The sequence below is a fragment of the Oncorhynchus mykiss genome, chromosome 6 (assembly GCF_057628025.1).
Source record: "Oncorhynchus mykiss isolate SJ-2025 chromosome 6, ASM5762802v1, whole genome shotgun sequence".
Taxonomy (NCBI): Eukaryota; Metazoa; Chordata; class Actinopteri; order Salmoniformes; family Salmonidae; genus Oncorhynchus; species Oncorhynchus mykiss.
This window is the reverse complement of record NC_143027.1, coordinates 76,502,161-76,522,659: the sequence shown is the minus strand read 5'-3', so window position 1 is coordinate 76,522,659 and position 20,499 is coordinate 76,502,161. Positions and strand designations below refer to the sequence as shown.

General features: G+C 46.7%; 1 protein-coding gene across 14 annotated transcripts in view; it reads left to right on the top strand.

Moving 5' to 3' along the window:
• The window catches only part of chd9 (chromodomain helicase DNA binding protein 9), a 140,631-nt gene extending 120,240 nt beyond the window's left edge, over nt 1-20,391 (top strand). For 9 of the 14 annotated variants that reach the window (XM_090238890.1, XM_090238888.1, XM_090238889.1 and 6 more), the window contains 15 exons: nt 1,963-2,066; nt 2,424-2,541; nt 2,902-2,959; nt 3,141-3,189; nt 5,695-5,953; nt 6,126-6,331; nt 6,616-7,524; nt 7,686-7,852; nt 8,067-8,336; nt 9,200-9,386; nt 9,840-9,988; nt 10,306-10,539; nt 10,809-10,958; nt 11,050-11,154; nt 14,652-20,391. In XM_090238890.1, the coding sequence (XP_090095016.1) occupies nt 1,963-2,066; nt 2,424-2,541; nt 2,902-2,959; nt 3,141-3,189; nt 5,695-5,953; nt 6,126-6,331; nt 6,616-7,524; nt 7,686-7,852; nt 8,067-8,336; nt 9,200-9,386; nt 9,840-9,988; nt 10,306-10,539; nt 10,809-10,958; nt 11,050-11,154; nt 14,652-15,653 (3,967 nt within the window). In that variant the 3' untranslated portion in view covers nt 15,654-20,391. The remainder of the gene's footprint in view (nt 1-1,962; nt 2,067-2,423; nt 2,542-2,901; nt 2,960-3,140; nt 3,190-5,694; nt 5,954-6,125; nt 6,332-6,615; nt 7,525-7,685; nt 7,853-8,066; nt 8,337-9,199; nt 9,387-9,839; nt 9,989-10,305; nt 10,540-10,808; nt 10,959-11,049; nt 11,155-14,651) is intronic. The other 5 variants (XM_090238892.1, XM_090238891.1, XM_090238898.1 and 2 more) reach the window with 2 other exon arrangements.
• The last annotated feature ends 108 nt before the right edge of the window (nt 20,392-20,499 follow it).

The window sequence follows — 20,499 nt, the reverse complement described above, 5'->3', positions numbered from 1 at the left end:
TCAGGGAAGGAAGGTCCATGTATAACGGAGGGCACAGCTAGTCAGACTCAGGGAAGGAAGGTCCATGTATAACAGAGGGCACAGCTAGTCAGACTCAGGGAAGGAAGGTCCATGTCTGAAGGAGGGCACAGCTAGTCAGACTCAGGGAAGGAAGGTCCATGTATAACGGAGGGCACAGCTAGTCAGACTCAGGGAAGGAAGGTCCATGTATAACGGAGGGCACAGCTAGTCAGACTCAGGGAAGGAAGGTCCATGTATGAAGGAGGGCACAGCTAGTCAGACTCAGGGAAGGAAGGTCCATGTATAACGGAGGGCACAGCTAGTCAGACTCAGGGAAGGAAGGTCCATGTATGAAGGAGGGCACAGCTAGTCAGACTCAGGGAAGGAAGGTCCATGTATAACGGAGGACACAGCTAGTCAGACTCAGGGAAGGAAGGTCCATGTATAACGGAGGACACAGCTATTCAGACTCAGGGAAGGAAGGTCCATGTATAACGGAGGGCACAGCTAGTCAGACTCAGGGAAGGAAGGTCCATGTATAACGGAGGACACAGCTATTCAGACTCAGGCAAGGAAGGTCCATGTATAACGGAGGGCACAGCTATTCAGACTCAGGCAAGGAAGGTCCATGTATAACGGAGGGCACAGCTAGTCAGACTCAGGGAAGGAAGGTCCATGTATAACGGAGGGCACAGCTAGTCAGACTCAGGGAAGGAAAGTCCATGTATAACAGAGGGCACAGCTAGTCAGACTCAGGGAAGGAAGGTCCATGTATAACAGAGGGCACAGCTAGTCAGACTCAGGGAAGGAAGGTCCATGTCTGAAGGAGGGCACAGTTAGTCAGACTCAGGGAAGGAAGGTCCATGTATAACAGAGGGCACAGCTGGTCAGACTCAGGGAAGGAAGGTCCATGTATAACAGAGGGCACAGCTAGTCAGACTCAGGGAAGGAAGGTCCATGTATAACAGAGGGCACAGCTAGTCAGACTCAGGGAAGGAAGGTCCATGTATAACAGAGGGCACAGCTAGTCAGACTCAGGGAAGTAAGGTCCATGTATAACAGAGGGCACAGCTGGTCAGACTCAGGGAAGGAAGGTCCATGTATAACAGAGGGCACAGCTAGTCAGACTCAGGGAAGGAAGGTCCATGTATAACGGAGGGCACAGCTAGTCAGACTCAGGGAAGGAAGGTCCATGTTTGAAGGAGGGCACAGCTGGTCAGACTCAGGGAAGGAAGGTCCATGTATAACGGAGGGCACAGCTAGTCAGACTCAGGGAAGGAAGGTCCATGTCTGAAGGAGGGCACAGCTAGTCAGACTCAGGGAAGGAAGGTCCATGTATAACAGAGGGCACAGCTGGTCAGACTCAGGGAAGGAGGGTCCATGCATAACAGAGGGCACAGCTGGTCAGACTCAGGGAAGGAAGGTCCATGTATAACAGAGGGCACAGCTAGTCAGACTCAGGGAAGGAAGGTCCATGTATAACGGAGGGCACAGCTAGTCAGACTCAGGGAAGGAAGGTCCATGTCTGAAGGAGGGCACAGCTAGTCAGACTCGGGGAAGGAAGGTCCATGTTTGAAGGAGGGCACAGCTAGTCAGACTCAGGGAAGGAAGGTCCATGTATAACAGAGGGCACAGCTGGTCAGACTCAGAGGAAAGTCAGTAGTCACTCCACCTGCTGGTTAAAGATGGATCAGCAGCTTCTCAGAACCAATACTATTAAGGAGGGTATTCAGAAGTGGGTGAGGAAAAACGTTGACTATTTCTAGCCTCCAGACACATTTTCAGCCTTGATGCTGAAAGCTCATGGTTTTGGGTGTACCATGCTGTTGCTTATCTGAGAATCAATGTTGGGATGGAAACCCAGCTGTCATAGTACCCATGAGTCTCCCATGCTGTTGTACCCATAAGTCCCTGTTCCTCCTGTCATGATGTTTTCTGTCCACACCCCCTCCTTCTCATCAGTGAGATCAAGATCTGGGTTCCTGAGCCCGACAGCTCTGAGCTACCAGCCCTGTGGTGGGACAACATCTCTGACAAGTGTCTGCTGTTGGGGGTCTACAAGCACGGTGAGTCAACAACAGGGACCAGGCCTGAGACATCTAGAATGTGTGATACTAGGGCTACGATTGTGGGTTTACTAGAATGGATATAGGAACTGAGCCTAGACAAATGTAGAGATTGAAAAAGGATCAGGGGGAATTCATCAGATACGGTGTAGTATGTACAATTCTGAGTTAGTGTCATGTGGAAAATGTACTGTAGGTGTTTCATGTTCTTCCACAGGGATGTAGTTAACACTGGATGACAGCTGTCACACTCACCTTTAGGGGAAAGTGGTCAGCTGTATGCTTGTTTTTTATCTCTTCATGTTTCCAAGTTCTAACCTCTGTTTGCTTACCTCTCCACTGTGGTCCACTATACAGGTTATGAGAAGTATAACACAGTGCGTGCAGACCCTGCCCTCTGCTTCCTAGAGCGGGTGGGCCGGCCAGACGAGAAGGCCATCGCTGCTGAACAGAGAGCCAATGACTTCATGGATGGGTAGGTAACATTACACATCATGACTGACTGACTGAGTCAGGTAGTTAGCTTGTCGGTCTCCTCCACTGACTCAGACAGGGCTTAAACACACAATGACACACTTAAAACGTTTCAGTTGTTGTAACACTTTTTATAACCAGTCATTAAACTATGATAGAAAAGGAAGAAACCAGAAACTGATATTATTGTAAAAACCTTTTCTGAAGTGAATCTGAGTCCGTGTTTAGTTCAGAGCTGTTAGGAGCTGCCTGCAAGTTCCCCTGTCTGTTACCTTGTGTGGCCCTTGCTGACTGACTGAATAACTGGCTGACTTACTGGCTGGCTGGCTGGCTGGCTGACGGTTGTTATCTGTGTTTGCAGGGACGTGGATGACCCAGAATACAAGCCTGCCCCAGCCTTGCTGAAGGACGATATGGAGGTGAGGCCACAGTGAACGGGGGCAGAACAGAGCCAGCACAGCAACAGATAAGGCTGCTGTACACACTGACTGGCATGTGTATTCTCTGCCCCTGTAGAGACTAGATAATACAGGTTGTTTTGAGTGTTATTGTGTCCAGTTCTGTGTCCAGTGTTTTAACACACACTTCTCTCCTCCATAGGATGACGCCTCCTCTCCTGGCGATCTGGTTGTCTCAGACAACCCTGGAGGTCAGTTACATCTTTCTATTCAGTCTCTTTCTACTCAGCTTTTGTACTATCACAACCAATACACATCATATCACAATATCTACTACCAGTCACTACTACTACCAGTCACTACTACTACCAGTCACTACTACTACTAGTCACTACTACTAATACTGCTACTACCAGTCACTACTACTACTACTATTACTACTACTACTACTACTACTACTAATACTGCTACTACAAGTCACTACCACTACTACCAGTCACTACTACTACCAGTCACTACTACTAATACTGCTACTACAAGTCACTACTACTACTACCAGTCACTACTACTACTACTAATACTGCTACTACAAGTCACTAATTCTACTACTACCAGTCACTAATACTACTACTACAAGTCACTACTAATACTACCAGTCACTATTACTACCCGTAACTACTACTACTACTAATACAAGTCACTACTAATACTACCAGTCACTACTACTACTACTGCTACCAGTCACTACTAATACTGCCAGTCACTACTACTACCAGTCACTACTACTACTACTAAACTCAGCAAAAAAAGAAACGTCCTATTTTCAGGACCCTGTCTTTCAAAGATAATTTGTAAAAATCCAAATAACTTCACAAATCTTCATTGTAAAGGGTTTACTTTAACACTTTTTCCCATGCTTGTTCAATGAACCATCAATAATTAATGAACATGCACCTGTGGAACTGTCGTTAAGAAACAACAGCTTACAGACGGTAGGCAATTAAGGTCACAGTTATGAAAACTTAGGACACTAAAGAGGCCTTTCTACTGACTCTCAAAAACACCAAAAGAAAGATACCCAAGGTCCCTGCTCATCTGCGTAAACATGCCTTAGGCAAGCTGCAAGGAGGCATGAGGACTGCAGATGTGGCCAGGGCAATAAATTGCAATGCCCGTACTGCGAGACGCCTAAGACAGAGCTACAGGGAGACAGGACGGACAGCTGGTCGTCCTCGCAGTGGCAGACCACGTGTAACAACACCTGCACAGGATCGGTACATCCGAACATCACACCTGCGGGACAGGTACAGGATGGCAACAACAACTGCCCGAGTTACACCAGGAACACACAATCCCTCCATCAGTGCTCAGACTGTCCGCAATCAGCTGAGAGAGGCTGGACTGAGGGCTTGTAGGCCTGTTGTAAAGGCTGGTCCTCACCAGACATCACCAGCAACAACGTTGCCTATGGGCACAAACACACCGTCACTGGATCAGACAGGACTGGCAAAAAGTACTCTTCACTGACGAGTCGCGGTTTTGTCTCACCAGGGGTGATGGTCGGATTCGCGTTTATCGTCGAAGGAATGAGCGTTACACTGAGGCCTGTACTCTGGAGCGGCATCAATTTGGAGGTGGAGGGTTCGTCATGGTCTGGGGCGGTGTGTCACAGCATCATCGGACTGAGCTTGTTGTCATTGCAAGGAAATCTCAACGCTGTGTGTTACAGGGAAGACATCCTCCTCCCTCATGTGGTACGCTTCCTGCAGGCTCATCCTGACATGACCCTCCAGCATGACAATGCCACCAGCCATACTGCTCGTTCTGTGCGTGATTTCCTGCAAGACAGGAATGTCAGTGTTCTGCCATGGCCAGCAAAGAGCACGGCTTGCAATCCCATTGAGCACATCTGGGACTTGTTGGATCGGAGGGTGAGGGCTAGGGCCATTCCCCCCAGAAATGTCCGGGAACTTGCAGATGCCTTGGTGGAAGAATGGGGTAACATCTCACAGCAAGAACTGGCAAATCTGGTGCAGTCCATGAGGAGGAGATGCACTGCAATACTTAATGCAGCTGGTGGCCACACCAGATACTGACTGTTACTTTTGATTTTGACCCCCCTTTGTTTAGGGACACATTATTCAATTTCTGTTAGTCACATGTCTTGTTCAGTTTATGTCTCAGTTGTTGAATCTTGATATGTTCATACAAATATGTACACATACAAATATATACACATGTTAGGCTTGCTGAAAATAAACAGTTGACAGTGAGAGGACGTTTTTTGTTGTTGCTGAGTTTACTACTACTACTACCAGCTACTACTACTACTACCAGTCACCACTAATACTACTATTACTACTCGCTACTACTACAACTAGTTAATACTACTACTACTACCAGTTAATACTACTACTACTACCAGTCACCACCACTACTACTACTACTACCAGTCACGACTAATACTACTACTACTACTACTACTACTACTACAGCTAGTTAATACTACTGCTACTACTACCAGTCACCACCACTACTACAACTATCAGTCACTACTACTACTACTACCAGTCACTACTATTACAACAACAACAAGTACTATATATTTTATTACCAACAGTCACTTCTATTACAAACAGTCACTACTAGTAGTGCTTCTACTGCTGGAACTACAACTTCTTCCACTACTATAAAACAACTTAAAAGCTGTTCTCCCTGGTTAAACAATGTGTGTGTTGTGTATGTGTGCTCTCCAGAGGGTGCTCCAGTGATGATGGAGGGGTTAGGTGGTGGAGGAGGAGGAGACGCAGCCTACTGGCCCTCCTCCTCAGTGCTAACAGCCAGACTGAGACGTCTGATCACAGCCTCTCAGCGCTACACCAAGTCCAGACAGATCCTCCACATCCACCAGACCCAGCACACCACCCAGGTCACGCCCTCACTGTGTCCCCTGCCACCCACCCTCAACGACACTATCAACCCCAAGATGGCCGCCAAGATAGAACGCCAGCAGAGGTGAGTGAAGCTGCAAGGCCTAGACAGAAACGTAAAGTTAGCCACGGTCTATAACTTATACCACTGTCTCATTCTCTCTTCCTCTTTCTGTCCTCCCTCTCTCTGTGTATATCTCTATCTCTACCCCTGTTTTTCTTTCTCTCTGTTTCTCTCTCCCTCCCTCTCTCCCCAGATGGACGAGGCGAGAGGAAGCTGATTTTTACCGTGTGGTGTCTACCTTTGGTGTGGTGTTTGACCCAGACCTGGGCCGTTTCGACTGGACCAAGTTCAGAGCCATGGCTCGGCTGCACAAGAAGACAGACGAGAGTCTGCAGAAGTACCTGTGGGCCTTCACTGCCATGTGCAGGAGAGTGTGTCGCCTGCCACCCAGAGAAGGAGGTGAGAGAGATACTGTTCATCTGTGCTGTGCCACCTGTAGAAAGGGTGTGGAAGTCAATATACTTATAAGCTGAATACTGTGTTGTGTGCTTACCAATACCTGATTATAATGTGCTACAGTATGTCAAGGTTAATGATTTCAGGAAATGCTGGGGAAACAAGCAAGTGATAAGGTTAACGATCAATGGAAAGTTAAACAGCGAGTGGAATGAGTCCACACAAAATGCAAACACAGATGTATGAATTATGCAGGACAGCCTTATTCTCTCTCTCCCTCTCTCTAGACACAGCAGTGGACCCCTCTCTGTCCATTCAGCCCATCACAGAGGAGCGTGCATCTCGTACCCTCTACAGAGTAGAGCTGCTGCGCCAGGTCAGGGAACAGGTCCTGCGCCACCCCTTGCTCTATGAGCGCCTGCCCCTGTGCCAGCTGGGCTCGGACCTGCCCGTGTGGTGGGAGACCGGTACCCACGACCGAGACCTCCTAATCGGGGCCACCAAGCACGGCGTCAGCCGCACAGACTACCACATCCTCCGAGATCCAGAGCTCTGCTTCATGGCTGCCCAGCGCAACTACAGCCAGAATAAAGGAGTCCAACAGCCATCCCAGACCCCTACTCCGCTCTTGAATCCCCAGTACCAGGCTAGTAGAGACCCAGCCTTGGCAGAGTCCCCAGTGCCAACCCCAGCCCAGATGGAAAGGGAGGACATCCCGGGGGCAGTGCCCAAAGAAGAACCTCTCTCGGAGGGGGAGGAGCGCATGGAGAGAGGGGGCCAGGTGGAGGGGGAGAGGTGGAGTCCCCAGCCTGCCCCTCTCACCCCTACAGGGATAGAGGAGAAGCCTGACCTGGGGGTGGTGAAAGGAGAGAACGAGAGCCACATGGTGGCGGCACGGACCAAGCCACTCACACCCAACTCAGCCGCCAGGAAAGAGAAGAAAGCCAATAAAAGAAGTCGAAGAGAGGCCAGACGAGCCGCCTCCGCAGCATCAGACTCCGACTCGGACGACTCCTCCTCCAGCTCTTCATCACGATCTTCTTCATCATCGTCATCGTCGTCCTCTTCCTCCTCACGCTCCGGATCCAGCTCCTCTTCGTCTTCATCCTGCTCATCAGGCTCCTCATCTTCCTCTTCCTCATCTTCATCTTCCTCTGTTGGCAGTGAGAGTGAGGGAGAGGAAGGAAAGATCAAGGGTGAGTGCTGTTATTATTATTTTGGTTCTTGCAGTGAAAGACTTTTACAGTGCCATTGAGGCAATTAATGTTGTGATTTTGACAAAGTTGTTAGGCTGTCTGAAGTTGTGTTGTATATTTTGAGGTTTTCTGAAGTAGAGTTATATTGCATGTTCTTCCAGTTCCGACAGTGGCCATCGTGAAGGGATTTGACGAAGACAGTGTGGCGTCTCTCAGCACCACTCAGGATGAGATGCAGGACAGTCACGTGACAGAGAACGGCAGCAACAACTCACACCACCACCCCTTCCAGGGAGGATACATGCTGGCTGCATCCTACTGGCCCAAGGTAAACACACACACCAAACCTCTTAGTGTTTCAGTTCTAGCCTGAGTTAGTTTCCTGAGAATCCCAACCATGTTGAAACAGCCCTTAGGAGAGTGCTGTTCACGTTAATCCAGTTTTATTTCATCCTTCCACCAGACGATATAGTCCGGGCAAAAGCCAATCAGCATCCAGGATCCAAACAACTTGTTTTATAATGTCCCCTGTCCCCCTGTAGGACCGTGTGATGATCAACCGTCTGGACAGTATCTGCCAAGCAGTGCTGAAGGGGAAGTGGCCGGGGGCCCGGCGGTCGTACGAGGCAGGAGGGGCTGTAGCCTCCTTCTACACCACCAAGCTGCTGGACAATGCAGCTGCGGCCAACAACAGCAGCAACCTCTGCTCAGCTTCCGCCTTGGCCTCAGAGGACCCCTCTGCCTCCCCTCAGGGTTCAAAGGTGAAGAAGCATGTTGCAGGAGAAAAGGAGTTCTCAGTGAAAATGAATGAAGTATGTTGATTTCCGTTACTCCCCTCTCGTAGGACCCCACACTACTCCAAAGCCTAATTCTGGTGTTTCAGCATGTTTTGTTGGGGATTTTGATTTTGTTGTTTTGGCTGCTGCCTACAACACTGATTTGTTTAATAGTAATATCCTCTTTAATTTCTACCCACTCCATGTGGATTGGGATCTGGGGCTGTAATTACAGTCGTTCATGGATGGGAAGCTAATGAGAAGCTTAGTGTGGGGAGACACTGGGGTTTGAGAGGGTTCATCTGATTGAGATGGGGCTGGCTCGCTATTGTGGGGGATTGTGATGGGGCTCTAGTACTGTGGGTGTTCTGTCTCTAATGGGGCTGATAGCAGCTGGGCTATTAACCATGCAGGCCTGCTTCCTGCTTGCTTTGATACTACAGTAGCTAGCTATGAGCCTACATTGCCATATCAACAGAGGGAGGAGCATTTGTGTCAAATATTCTATAAAATGGCCACTGACTTGCTGCTACAGTGTTGCTGGGGCTTTCCTGACCAATTTGGCTGGAATTTTGACCTTAATAAGGAAAATGCTGAAAGCTGCAGCTTTCCCTGTGACATAGTCCTTCAGTAAACTCCTGACATTGCATAGTCAACTTACCCTATATGCTACAGTATATGCTGTTTCCCTACCCATAACTATCCCAACTTCCAAGCATACAGAATGCTCTGTATGACAAGCCAACAAAGTATTGTGCCAATGCAGTGAAAACAAGCACTTAGACCCCCTCCCTTTTTCTGTTCTTTTTTTGGGGGGGGTTCTGTAGAAGGGGCTCCAATGCCATCAGACAGTGTGACCTTGTGTTTCTGTGTAATTGACTGACTGCCCCTCTCTGCAGCAGGAGGGGGGTCTGAAGCTGACCTTCCAGAAGCAGGGGCCCGGCCAGCCCCTGAAGAGGCCCCTGGAGCCTGAGGAGGGGCCCCTGAGCCAGCAGCAGTACCTTACAAGGCTCCATGAGCTCCAGAGTGCCTCAGACACCAGTCTGGCTGACTTCACCAAGCCCCAGGCTGCCAGCTTCCCACAGGGTACATACAGACTAGGGCTGACCACAAAGTCCTGTTTTTACAGAAATGTATTGTTAGTTTATACAATTGATAGTACATACTAGGCAGGTAGCCTAGTGGTTAGATCGTTGGACTAGTAACCGGAAGGTTGCAAGATCTAATCCCCGAGCTGACAAGGTAAAAGTCTGTCGTTCTGCTCCTGAACAAGGCAGTTAACCCACTGTTCCTAGGCCGTCATTGAAAATGAGAATTTGTTCTTAACTGACTTGCCTAGTTAAATAAAGGTAAAAACAATTTAAATACCTGTCTGGTAAAGAATACCCTTCATGAGAAATCTCAAAGCTAAACTGTGTTTTTTATTTGCTACCACTAGATGACAGCAAAGATACATTTTCCCATATGTTGTACATTCATGATGGTGATGGTGTGTACTGCTTTAGTCTTCTGTTTTAATCTGGGACATGTTGTTTCCAGCATCTACAGGTCTGGCAGGTCAGATGAAGCTGAACGGAGGTATGGATGGCCAGCCGGTGGTGAAGAGGAGGAGAGGAAGGAGGAAGAATGTGGAGGGGATGGACCTGCTCTTTATGAACAGGAAAAGAGGACCAGCCGTGCCTGAAAGCGTAAGATCTTAATTTACTTTTCTCTCTTCTCTTTGGGGCTCTACGTCTTCCATGTCAATCCTCTCACTCAGATCTTGCTATCTTAGGTCCTTCAACACTGGCTACTGGAAAGCTACATGTGATTGCATGGTTGTAAGAGATATTTAAAGTTTGAAGAGTATGCTTAAATGTGTTTACCTAGCAATTGAAAATATAATATAGGATTTATTGTGTATACTGAAGTATAGGAGGCCGTATGAGGGCTGTGCTAGCATGCCTATACAAATACTAGCCACTAGATATTCACTGATGGGATGATGTCTACCCTGCATCTCCAGGTGCCCCCGGCGTGGGGTGGTATGAGTCAGGCTGGCACTGGGCTGTCTATTGCCTCAGGGCAGGTTAACCCCCTAGGGGCCCAGGGCCCTATGGACACAGAGAGCAGAGTCTCTGTCATCAACCTGAAAGATGGGACCCGTCTGGCCGGAGACGATGCCCCCAGGAGGAGGGAGCTGGAACTGTGGCTCAAAGAACACCCAGGCTTTGTGGCTGACACAGGGGCCTTCATCCCTGTGAGTCCCTCCCTTCCTCTTCCTCACCCTCTGATTCTCCATTCCTCTATCCCTAACCCAGGGTTTATTAAGGGCTGTGAATATACTGTACAACTACAATAGACATCCGTCAGGGTTATGGTCAATTCCATTTCCATTCAGTCAATTCATCACATAAACAGAAATTCCATTTGCAATGTGAATCAAATTTTCATTGACAGAAGATATTGTTTTGGATGTAGTCCTGTAGTTGAACCTCTGTATCCCTGACCCTCTCTTCTCCACCTCAGGGAGTGAATAAGAGGCAGCTGGAGCAGTTCCAGCAGGATGGTAGACCCAAGCAGAAGAGGCATCGCTGCAGGAACCCCAACAAGATCGATGTCAACAGTCTGACAGGAGAGGAGAGGGTCCAGATCATCAACAGGAGAAATGCACGCAAGGTGAGGCAGCAGTAGGTGTGTGTGTGTGTGCGTGCGTGCGTGCTGTACAACTTCTACTTTGTCTCATGTTGTCCTCCCGTCCTCTCCCCAGGTTGGTGGGGCCTTCGCCCCCCCTCTAAAGGACCTGTGTCGGTTCCTTCAGGAGAACCCAGAGTACGGGGTTCCACCAGAGTGGGCCGACGTCGTCAAGCAGTCGGTAAGTCTGACAGCCTTTACCTCCTTCATATGCTGTAGAACACCCCACAGGTCTACTTCACGTGTATACAAGAGGAATAATAGAACTACATGTATCTAGCTTGACTAGTTGTCAGTGCAGTGACTGTGGTATAGTTAAGCAATAAGCCCCGAGGGGCTGTGGTATATGGCCGATATACCACGGCTAATCAAATCAAATCTTATTTGTCACATACACATGGTTAGCAGATGTTAATGCGAGTGTAGCAAAATGCTTGTGCTTCTAGTTCCGACAATGCAGTAATAACCAACAAGTAATCTAACCTAACAATTCCACAACTACTACCTTATACACACAAGTGTAAAGGGATAAAGAATATGTACATACAAATATATGAATGAGTGATGGTACAGAACGGCATAGGCAAGATGCAGTAGATGGTATCGAGTACAGTATATACATATGAGATGAGTAATGTAGGGTATGTAAACATAAAAGTGGCATAGTTTAAAGTGGCTAGAGATACATGTATTACATAAAGATGCAGTAGATGATATAGAGTACAGTATATACATATGAGATGAGTAATGTAGGGTATGTAAACATTATATCAAGTGGCATTGTTTAAAGTGGCTAGTGATACTTTTTTTTTACATCAATTTCCATCAATTCCCATTTATGTGGCTGGAGTGGCTGGAGTTGAGTCAGTATGTTGGCAGCAGCCACTCAATGTTAGTGGTGGCTGTTTAACAGTCTGATGGCCTTGTGATAGAAGCTGTTTTTCAGTCTTGGTCCCTACTTTGATGCACCTGTACTGACTTCGCCTTCTGGATGATAGCGGGGTGAACAGGCAGTGGCTCGGGTGGTTGTTGTCCTTGATGATCTTTTTGGCCTTCCTGTGACATCGGGTGGTGTAGGTGTCCTGGAGGGCAGGTAGTTTGCCCCTGGTGATGCATTGTGCAGACCTCACTACCCTCTGGAGAGCCTTACGGTTGTGGGCAGAGCAGTTGCCGTACCAGGCGGTGATACAGCCCGACAGGATGCTCTCGATTGTGCATCTGTAGAAGTTTGTGAGTGCTTTTGGTGACAAGCCGAATTTCTTCAGCCTCCTGAGGTTGAAGAGGCGCTGCTGCGCCTTCTTTACAATGCTGTCTGTGTGGGTGGACCATTTCAGTTTGTCCGTGATGTGTACGCCGAGGAACTTAACTTACTAACCTCTCCACTACTGTCCCGTCGATGTGGATAGGGGGCTGCTCCCTCTGCTGTTTCCTGAAGTCCACAATCATCTCCTTTGTTTTGTTGACGTTGAGTGTGAGGTTATTTTCCTGACATCACACCCCGAGGGCCCTCACCTCCTCCCTGTAGGCCGTCTCGTTGTTGTTGGAAATCAAGCCTACCACTGTAGTGTCGTCCACAAAGTTGATGATTGAGTTGGAGGCGTGCATGGCCACACAGTCATGGGTGAACAGGGAGTACAGGAGAGGGCTCAGAACGCACCCTTGTGGGGCCCCAGTGTTGAGGATCAGCGGGGTGGAGATTTTGTTACCTACCCTCACCACCTGGGGGCGGCCTGTCAGGAAGTCTAGAACCCAGGGTCTCAAGCTTGATGACGAGTTTGGCTGGTACTATGGTGTTAAATGCTGAGCTGTAGTCGATGAACAGCATTCTCACATAGGTATTCCTCTTGTCCAGATGTGTTAGTGCAGTGTGCAGTGTGGTTGCGTCGTCTGTGGACCTATTGGGGCGGTAAGCAAATTGAAGTGGGTCTAGGGTGTTAGGTAGGGTGGAGGTGATATGGTCCTTGACTAGTCTCTCAAAGCACTTCATGATGATGGAAGTTAGTGCTACGGGGCGGTAGTCATTTAGCTTAGTTACCTTAGCTTTCTTGGGAACAGGACTCAGGATATGTGGTTTCCAGTTTACATAGAGTCAAGTGGCCCTCTTGAAGCGTGTGGGAACAGCAGACTGGGATAAGGATTGATTGAATATGTCCGTAAACACACCAGCCTGCTGGTCTGCACATTCTCTGAGGACGCGGCTGGGGATGCCATCTGGGCCTGCAGCCTTGCGAGGGTTAACACGTTTAAATGTTTTACTCACGTCGGCTGCAGTGAAGGAGAGTCCGCAGGTTTTGGTAGCAGGCCGTGTCAGTGACACTGTATTGTCCTCAAAGCGAGCAAATAAGTTATTTAGTCTGTCTGGGAGCAAGACATCCTGGTCCGTGACGGGGTTGGTTTTCTTTTTGTAATCTTTGATTTACTGTAGACCCTGCCACATACCTCTTGTGTCTGAGCCGTTGAATTGCAACTCTACTTTGTCTCTATATTGATGCTTAGCTTGTTTGATTGCCTCGCGGAGGGAATAGCTACACTGTTTGTATTCGGTCATGTTTCCGGTCACCTTGCCCTGGTTAAAAGCAGTGGTTTGCGCTTTCAGTTTCGCGCGAATGCTGCTGGTTTGGGAATGTTGTAATCGTTGCTGTGGGTATAACATCGCCGATGCACTTTCTAATGAACTCGCTCACCAAATCAGCGTATTCGTCATTGTTGTTGTGTGACGCAATGCAGAACATATCCCAATCCACGTGATCGAAGCAGTCTTGAAGAATGGAATCAGATTGGTCGGACCAGCGTTGAACAGATCTGAGCGCGGGAGCTTCTTGTTTTAGTTTCTGTCCGTAGGCTGGAAGCATCAAAATGGAGTCGTGGTCAGCTTTTCTGAAAGGAGGGTGGGGGAGGGCCTTATATGCGTTGCGGAAGTTAGAATAACAATGATCCAGAGTTTTACCAGCCCTGGTTGCGCAATCGATATGCTGATAGAATTTAGGGAGTCTTGTTTTCAGATTAGCCTTGTTAAAATACCCAGCTACAATGAATGCAGCCTTAGGATATGTGGTTTCCAGTTTACATAGAGTCAAATAAAGTTCGTTCAGGGCCATCGATGTGTCTGCTTGGGGGGGAATATATACGGCGTGATTATAATCGAAGACAATTCCCTTGGTAGATAATGCTGTCGACATTTGATTGTTAGGAATTCTAAGTCAGGTGAACAGAAGGACTTGAGTTCCTGTATGTTGTTATGATCACACCACATCTCGTCAATTATAAGGCATACCCCCCCGCCCCTCTTCTTACCAGAAAGACACTTGTTTCTGTCGGCGCGATGCTTGAAGAAACCAGCTGGCTGTACCGACTTTGTTAAGCGTCTCTCAAGTGAGCCATGTTTCCGTGAAGCAAAGAACGCTTTACCCAGGGCTAAGGGCTGTTCTTATGCACAACGCAATATGGTTTGCCATATACCACAAACCCCTGAGGTGCCTTATTGCTATTATAAACTGGATACCAACGTAATTAGAGCAGTAAAAATACATGTTTTGTCATACCCGTGGTATACGGTCTGATATACCACGGATATCTGCCAATCAGCATTCAGGGCTGGAACTACCCAGTTTCTAACTGTAGTTATGTAATGGTTGTTGATTAGAGTGCTAACCCTGTGTTTCTCTGTCTGTGCTTCAGGGCTACCTTCCAGAGAGCATGTTTGACCGGATCCTGACAGGACCCATCGTACCAGAGGAGGTGAGTCGGCGTGGACGGAGGCCCAAGAGCGCCCTGGCCAAGGCTGCAGCTACAGCCAACCAGGGGGCCCCATCCCTGGGCCTCAACCCCCTGCTGGCCAACGGCCTCCTCTCTGGCATAGATCTATCTAGTCTACAGGCCTTCCAGCAGAACCTCCAAAGTCTCCAGTCACTGCAGCTCACTGCCGGCCTCATGGGCCTGCCCACCGATGCTAACAACCTGGCCGCCATGTTTCCCATGATGCTCTCTGGCATGGCTGGGCTTCCCAACCTCCTGAGCATGGGGGGTCTGCTGGGGAAGCCCCCACATGATGCCACGGGGGGAGCTGAGCAGAGGAAGAGGAAGAAGGGAAGCAGAGAAGGAGGAGTAGGGGAGCCCTCGTCTGCCTCCTCCAAAGCCCCCTCCTCCCACTCCCACGGCCCCTCCCACACCTCGGACACCAAAGGTGAAAGGACAGAAGGTCAAAGCAGGGACGGAGATGGCCGCATCCCCAGTGTCCATTCCCCCTCTAGTTCCTCTGCCACCACCTCCACAACCACCCCACTAAGTGCTTCTGCTGCCCAGGCAGCCTCCAGTCACCCTCTGTCTCTTAACCCCTTGTTAATCTCCAGTATGCTTTACCCAGGGATGCTTCTCACTCCAGGCCTTAACCTTCCTGTGTCCACCACACAGCCACCACACAGTGACTCAAACAGTGACCACAAACCCCACAAGCCCACTAAGACCTTTAAGACCGCCCCCTCAAAACCTCTGTCGCCAAGGAGAACACCAGAGTGTCAGGAAGAGGAGGGTCTTGGTGACAAGAGGGAGGAGTCAGGGGAACACAAGGAGGAGAACAGTGGTCCAGAAGGCTCGGGGAAGGCGGAGTCATCTTCTTCATCAGAGTCTGGGAGCTCTTCTTCATCATCTGATGGGTCATCAGACTCCAGCGATGAAGACTGAGCCTAATGAAAATATAAATCTATTTATGGATCTATTAGAAATGTACACACATACAGTACCAGTCAAAAGTTTGGACACACCTACTCATTCAAGGGTTTTTCTTTATTTTGACTATTTTCTGCATTGTAGAATAATAGTGAAGACATCAAAACTATGAAATAACACATATGGAATCATGTCGTAAACAAACAATTGTTCAACATATTAAAATATATTTTATATTCTTCAAAGTAGCTACACTTTGCCTTGATGACAGCTTTGCACACTCTCTCAACCAGCTTCTCCTGGAATGCTTTTCCAATAGTCTTGAAGGAGTTCCCACATATGCTGATCACTTGTTGGCTGCTCTTCCTTCACTCAGCGGTCCAACTCATCCCAAACCATATCAATTGGGTTGAGGTGGGGTGATTGTGGAGGCCAGGTCATCTGATGCAGCATTCCGTGACTCTCCTTGGTCAAATAGGCCTTACACAGCCAGGAGGTGTATTTTGGGTCATGGTCCTAATAGGTCTACCAAATGCAAACCAGATGGGATGGCGTATCGCTGCAGAATGCTGTGGTAGCCATGCTGGTTAAGTGTGCCTTGAATTCTATATAAATCACAAACAGTGTCACCATCAAAGCAAGAACTTTGAAAGTTTACCATCACACCTCCTCCTCCATGCTTCACTGTGGGAACCACACATGTAGAGATTATCCGTTCACCTACTCTGCGTCTCACAAAGACATGTCGGTTAGAACCAAAAATCTTACATTTGAACTCATCAGACCAAAGGACAGATTTCCACCGGTCTAATGTCCATTGCTCGTGTTTCTTGGCCCAAGCAAGTCTCTTCTTATTATTGGTGTACTTTAGAAGTGTTGTTTTTTTCAGCAATTCGACCATGAAGGCCTGATGCAGTCTCCTCTGAACAGTTGATGTTGAGATGTGTCTGTTACTTGAACTCTTTCTGAGGCTGGTAACTCTAATGAACTTATCCTCTGCAGCTGAGGTAACTCTGCGTCTTCCATTCCTGTGGCGGTCCTCATGAGAGCCAGCTTCATCATAGCGCTTGATGGTTTTTGCGACTGCACTTAAAGAAACTTTCAAAGTTCTTGAAAATTTCCGGATTGACTGACCTTCATATATTTTGATTTGTTTAACCATTTTTTTGGTTACTACATGATTCCATATGTGTTATTTCATAGTTTTGATGTCTTCACTATTATTCTGCAATGTAGAAAATAGTAAAAATAAAGAAAACCCTGGAAGGAATAGGTGTGTCCAAAATGTTGACTGGTACTGTAAATATTACACATATATATGGATTTCCCTGCACTTACATTGTGATTTCTTTTCATGTAAATACAGAAAACTAACTAAAATGTTGTGTAATAAAGACTACAAAAGTGAGAAAAGAAGAACCATGACCTAGGAGAAACTGAAATGAACTTTCAGTGTTTGTTCAAAAAGGTACAATCTTGTTTTGAGAGACATTTTGCATGTCAAACTTTAGTAGATTTCTGAACTTTGTGAACTTGTATTAGGCCTACACACATTGATGTACAATTGCAACAATATGGGAAAAAGAAATCAAAATGGCATTATTGTAATTATCATGTTGGGATTTAATTTTATTAAAAAAGAGGAAATAAATATGTGCTCTCTGCTGAGCTGTACTGTTCATATATTTTGTAGTGGGAGGAAAAGACCTTGAATATTTAGCTTTCCTTTGTAAATACTTTTACAGGTTTTCTTCTTGACACTCACAGTATACTTTGCGGATCATACGTTTGGAAAAGTCAGCAATAACTCGGGCAGCTAATGAATGTGACTGAAGCTGTAGATCCTTCATCAGCCATGCTTCTCACACAAGGGAGAGGTGTTCAGTCTCTGTTCCAATGTCCACACTAAGACAGTTATTCAAATTAAGAAATGTATTGGACATTCATTCTAAGTAGTATGCTAGTGTGCATTTTGGAATGTAGTCTCCCCTGCCTGTCTCGCACAACCAACACACATGGTTCTTTTGACACTGAGGTGCACTTTAGTTTCCCATATTACACTCGCTAGCACATAACCAGTTGGGTCTACTCCCCAAATGCTGCTCTCGCTGGGACAGAAAAGACAATTCCACCCCAGTGTTTTTGACTGCATCGTTACCTCAGCAGAGTATAGAAGGGATTGAGTTCACTGCAAATACATCCTGTTGTGTGTGTATTGGCAAGGCTGGCTCACTCGTCCCCGCTGGGATCTGTGTTCTTCATGTCATACTCTTGAGAGCTTCCACTCACTTAGTCTCTTCCAGTGCCTTGAGTCTGCGAGACTACCACTCACTGTGTTCTGGCTGTGTGTGTTTGTTTGCGTGGGCATTTCTTTCCATTTTGGCTGAGTCAGTGTGTTCTTCAGGCCATGTACTGATTGTGTCCCATGCGGTGCAGCATCAACCGGGCCATTGTGTATGGTGGTGTGTATTGGGGAGGCTAGAGCATTGGGTTCTACAACCAAAAGTGAAGTCACATAACCAGTGACTGCTGGTATAGTCGACATAGTATACTCAACACCCCCTGAGTCATCTTTAATACTTTAAAAGCCCATCAGTATCTGTGTTCCACTCGTAGTGCCGCCTTCTGCTATCGAGTGAGCTGAAGAATCTCCAATGAGCTCTGACTGTGGGTGATGTCTGTAGTCTTCCATTCTGAACACAGTGTGTCCCTGTTGTGTTGAATTACCTTGCTATCATAAACTAGTAATGAAGTAGCTACACCGTATGTGTATTGAGGGACCAGAGGGGTTTGTATTGTCTCTGATATAACTAGATTATTGAGTCATCAAAATTATTTTCATAATTGACTGTTTAAAAGCATAGTTTATACAATGACTGCAGTGATTCTGAATAGTATTGGGTTGGCTATGGTAGGTTAAGTTTAGGCTTGAGTAAGACTGAATATCCAGACCTTCCTTCGAACTGAGCTGCTTTGCTGACTATGATCTCTCTGATTCATGGGAATTGGAGGCTTTTAAGTGTTAATTTCTAGCCTGGAATCCAAACTGATATGCTGTTTCATCACTAAACACATTGTTCAGTCTGATTTCACCAGGCTAGGTCATTTCTCCATATGTCTTACTGATCAATCCACTGATGACTGGATCTGCAGACAGACTGATAGATGTAGAAGTGTCCTTACGCTCGCTGTACCTCTATGTATTTCACACCCTCACTTTCTCACTCAACTTCCAGTCAGTATCTGATGTGATTTAACAGATAAGATGTTTTATGTTCCTTATTTTCTACGGCTCAATGGTGGTGTATTGTTTCATTACCATATGACATGGCTCATCTGTGCTCATCCTCGTGGTAACCAAGGGAGACACTGAGACTGGAATTCAGTATACCCTAAGTACCTGTTGTAATTATGTTTAGTGGAACAGTGCTTTCCGGATTGATACAGCACCGTGTAGGAGAACTGTCGGTACACCTTGGACTGCTAGGCAGGCACACATTTGGAAATGATCTTGAAGAGGAATGGGACGTTTTATTTTACATGGTGACAATGAAACGTCACAACAGGTTACATCTGTGGTAGAGACATTCATTTAGTCTCTTTCAGCCTTCATTTAGCTGTTCACTGAGCCTATATTGAACCCATTCATCAACGTATACAAGCCCACCAGACAGATAGCCCTGCCCTGTTGTCTAAACCAAGACTGATGAAGAACCTCCACTCTCTGAAATAACATTTACTTTAAAGATGTTTTGTTTACCCCATTCACCTATGATGTCCTTTACCATGGTTTCTGTGTGTAAACTGAGAGGCAGCCAGGTTGTTACTCTTCCTGAAAGTCAACCTAAATAGATTTAACATTGTCAGTTTGCCACTTTAGTTTGGGCTGGTTCCGACCACTAGGTCTCCTAGTGAATTCAATAGAACAAGCTTCAACTGTCATTTTGTTCCACTTCATACCTAGTCTATCCCTAAATGTACCAGTGCCCTTAGGCAGAATCCCAGCCGTTGCTGCTTCCAGGTTATAATATTCACCCAAATATGATTGTTTTAGCAGGCTTTATTTTCAGACCCAACATGCAGACAACAGGCATGGATTCATTCCTACTAGTGTGACAAGAAGCCTGCTTAATTTGCTATAGACAGACCCATAGCTCTGTTTAAGTTGAAATGTTAGCACTGAGGGGAGAGCTGGATTTGACTAAAGATGGAACAATATATTTGCTTTTATTATGTATTTTGATTAGATTTTTCTTGTAGTTTGTTATAGGTCTCCCTATGTCACATACATCTACAGTGCTGAACTGACTGATTAGATCAGTCATAGACTCGCCTCACTGGCACAATGAAATTACCAATATGCAACAGACAGAGACGAATAAAGCACACACTACTACACGTTAATTAGAATTTTCATTTTGGGTAAAGTAGTTGCTGAAATGACAAATAGATTATTGGCATTGTATTTTTTGTTTCAAGCTTGATAATATCCTAAAGTCATCAAGTCTCTTCTTGTTTTTGTTTGGTTGTTTTTTGGACAGTTGCAATATTTGCAAGTTGTGGTCTGTGTAGTGGAATAATACGTTATGAAGTGGGGAGGACAAGTTGTGGTCTGTGTAGTGGAATAATGTGTTGTGTAGTGGGGAGGACAAGCATCTTAAAAAGTCATGTGTAATTTATTGGATTACTTTCTATGAAGTTATATAGAGGAAATTGAAGTTTAATTATTTTTATTAAACATATTCTGACTATCCATGAAGCCTGTCTTTCTGTATTCTTTCACATTGACCCAGTTACAGGCACTTCAAGGTATCCAGAATTACAATGTTGTTTATTGTTCACTGGTGATATAAATATAGGA